Source organism: Arachis ipaensis, chromosome B02 (assembly GCF_000816755.2).
Source record: "Arachis ipaensis cultivar K30076 chromosome B02, Araip1.1, whole genome shotgun sequence".
NCBI lineage: Eukaryota > Viridiplantae > Streptophyta > Magnoliopsida > Fabales > Fabaceae > Arachis > Arachis ipaensis.
The window spans coordinates 90,299,498-90,300,468 of record NC_029786.2 but is presented as its reverse complement, the minus strand read 5'-3'; the positions used below and the strand labels follow the sequence as shown (position 1 = coordinate 90,300,468).

The 971-nt window shown below is 27.0% G+C and overlaps 1 protein-coding gene and 1 long non-coding RNA gene across 2 annotated transcripts in view; both read right to left on the bottom strand.

The window, feature by feature from the left end:
- The window catches only part of LOC107628458 (laccase-7), a 5,867-nt gene extending 5,620 nt beyond the window's left edge, over positions 1-247 (bottom strand). The window contains exon 1 of the mRNA XM_016331119.2: positions 78-247. Coding sequence (XP_016186605.1) covers positions 78-179 — 102 coding nt within the window. The 5' untranslated portion in view covers positions 180-247. The remainder of the gene's footprint in view (positions 1-77) is intronic.
- LOC107625679 overlaps positions 733-971 on the bottom strand; it is a 13,231-nt gene continuing 12,992 nt past the window's right edge. Inside the window, exon 3 of the long non-coding RNA XR_002357768.1 lies at positions 733-743. This is a non-coding gene — a long non-coding RNA (uncharacterized LOC107625679). The remainder of the gene's footprint in view (positions 744-971) is intronic.

Genomic DNA, 971 nt, shown 5'->3' with positions numbered 1-971 from the left:
ATATTATCGATATTTTCTAAAGAGAGAAACACAACAATGACATAATAATGAAAAGGCCCAACAATAATAATTCATACATCCCAAGTGTGTTCCACAACAGCAGCAGAAGCCAATAATGAAGAAGCTACTAGCATAATTGTTGCAAAAGCCCATGCAAGATAAAACACAAAACGCGTCATAACGTCGATATATTTGATGCTTGTAGATATAGTTGAATGTACTAATTATTATCAATGGAACAATTAATGAAGCAATTATACGTATTTATATAGTGAATCCCATAGCTTTGACATTTCCAATTTTAGCACGCTTTAGTAGGTTGGTTTGTTTGATTATTAAAAGCAGCTGAATTTTGGTCCGGATTTGGAAATTAATTATAAGAGGATGAAAATTGTTGCAAGCTAAACCTTTGACGACAAAGTTATTAATCATATTCAAAATATATAGCCACATGCAAGAGGAAGAAAATGAACCTTATAGCTGTTATTAATTTATTTTGACCAACATCTAAATGTTGAATTATTTATGTACTAACTATGTGACTCATAAAATGACCCTTCATTTTTAAAAAAATTTATAGTATGTTCCTCTAAAAATAAGTAATTTTATTGATTGATCTCCGTATAAGAGAAGTAATTAATATCCTATTTATACATGAAATTAGTGTGACATTTTATTAAATACCCAAATATCAAATATCATATATTCTATTTAATGTATTGAGTTGTTTTTTTTTATATTAGCTCCTAGTTCGACACGTTAATTAAGAGTCTATTACTAGCTAATAATTTTTTGTATGTATAAAATGATATTTAAACTTTTGATATTTATTTAAGTAGCGAGTGAGTGAGTTAATCACTCGACTAACTTAAATTGATTAATGTATTGAGTTATGAATATATAAAAATTTAAAATGATCGACATCTAATTGTAACAAGTGTTTTAATTTTAAAAAGAAAAAAAAGAGGGAG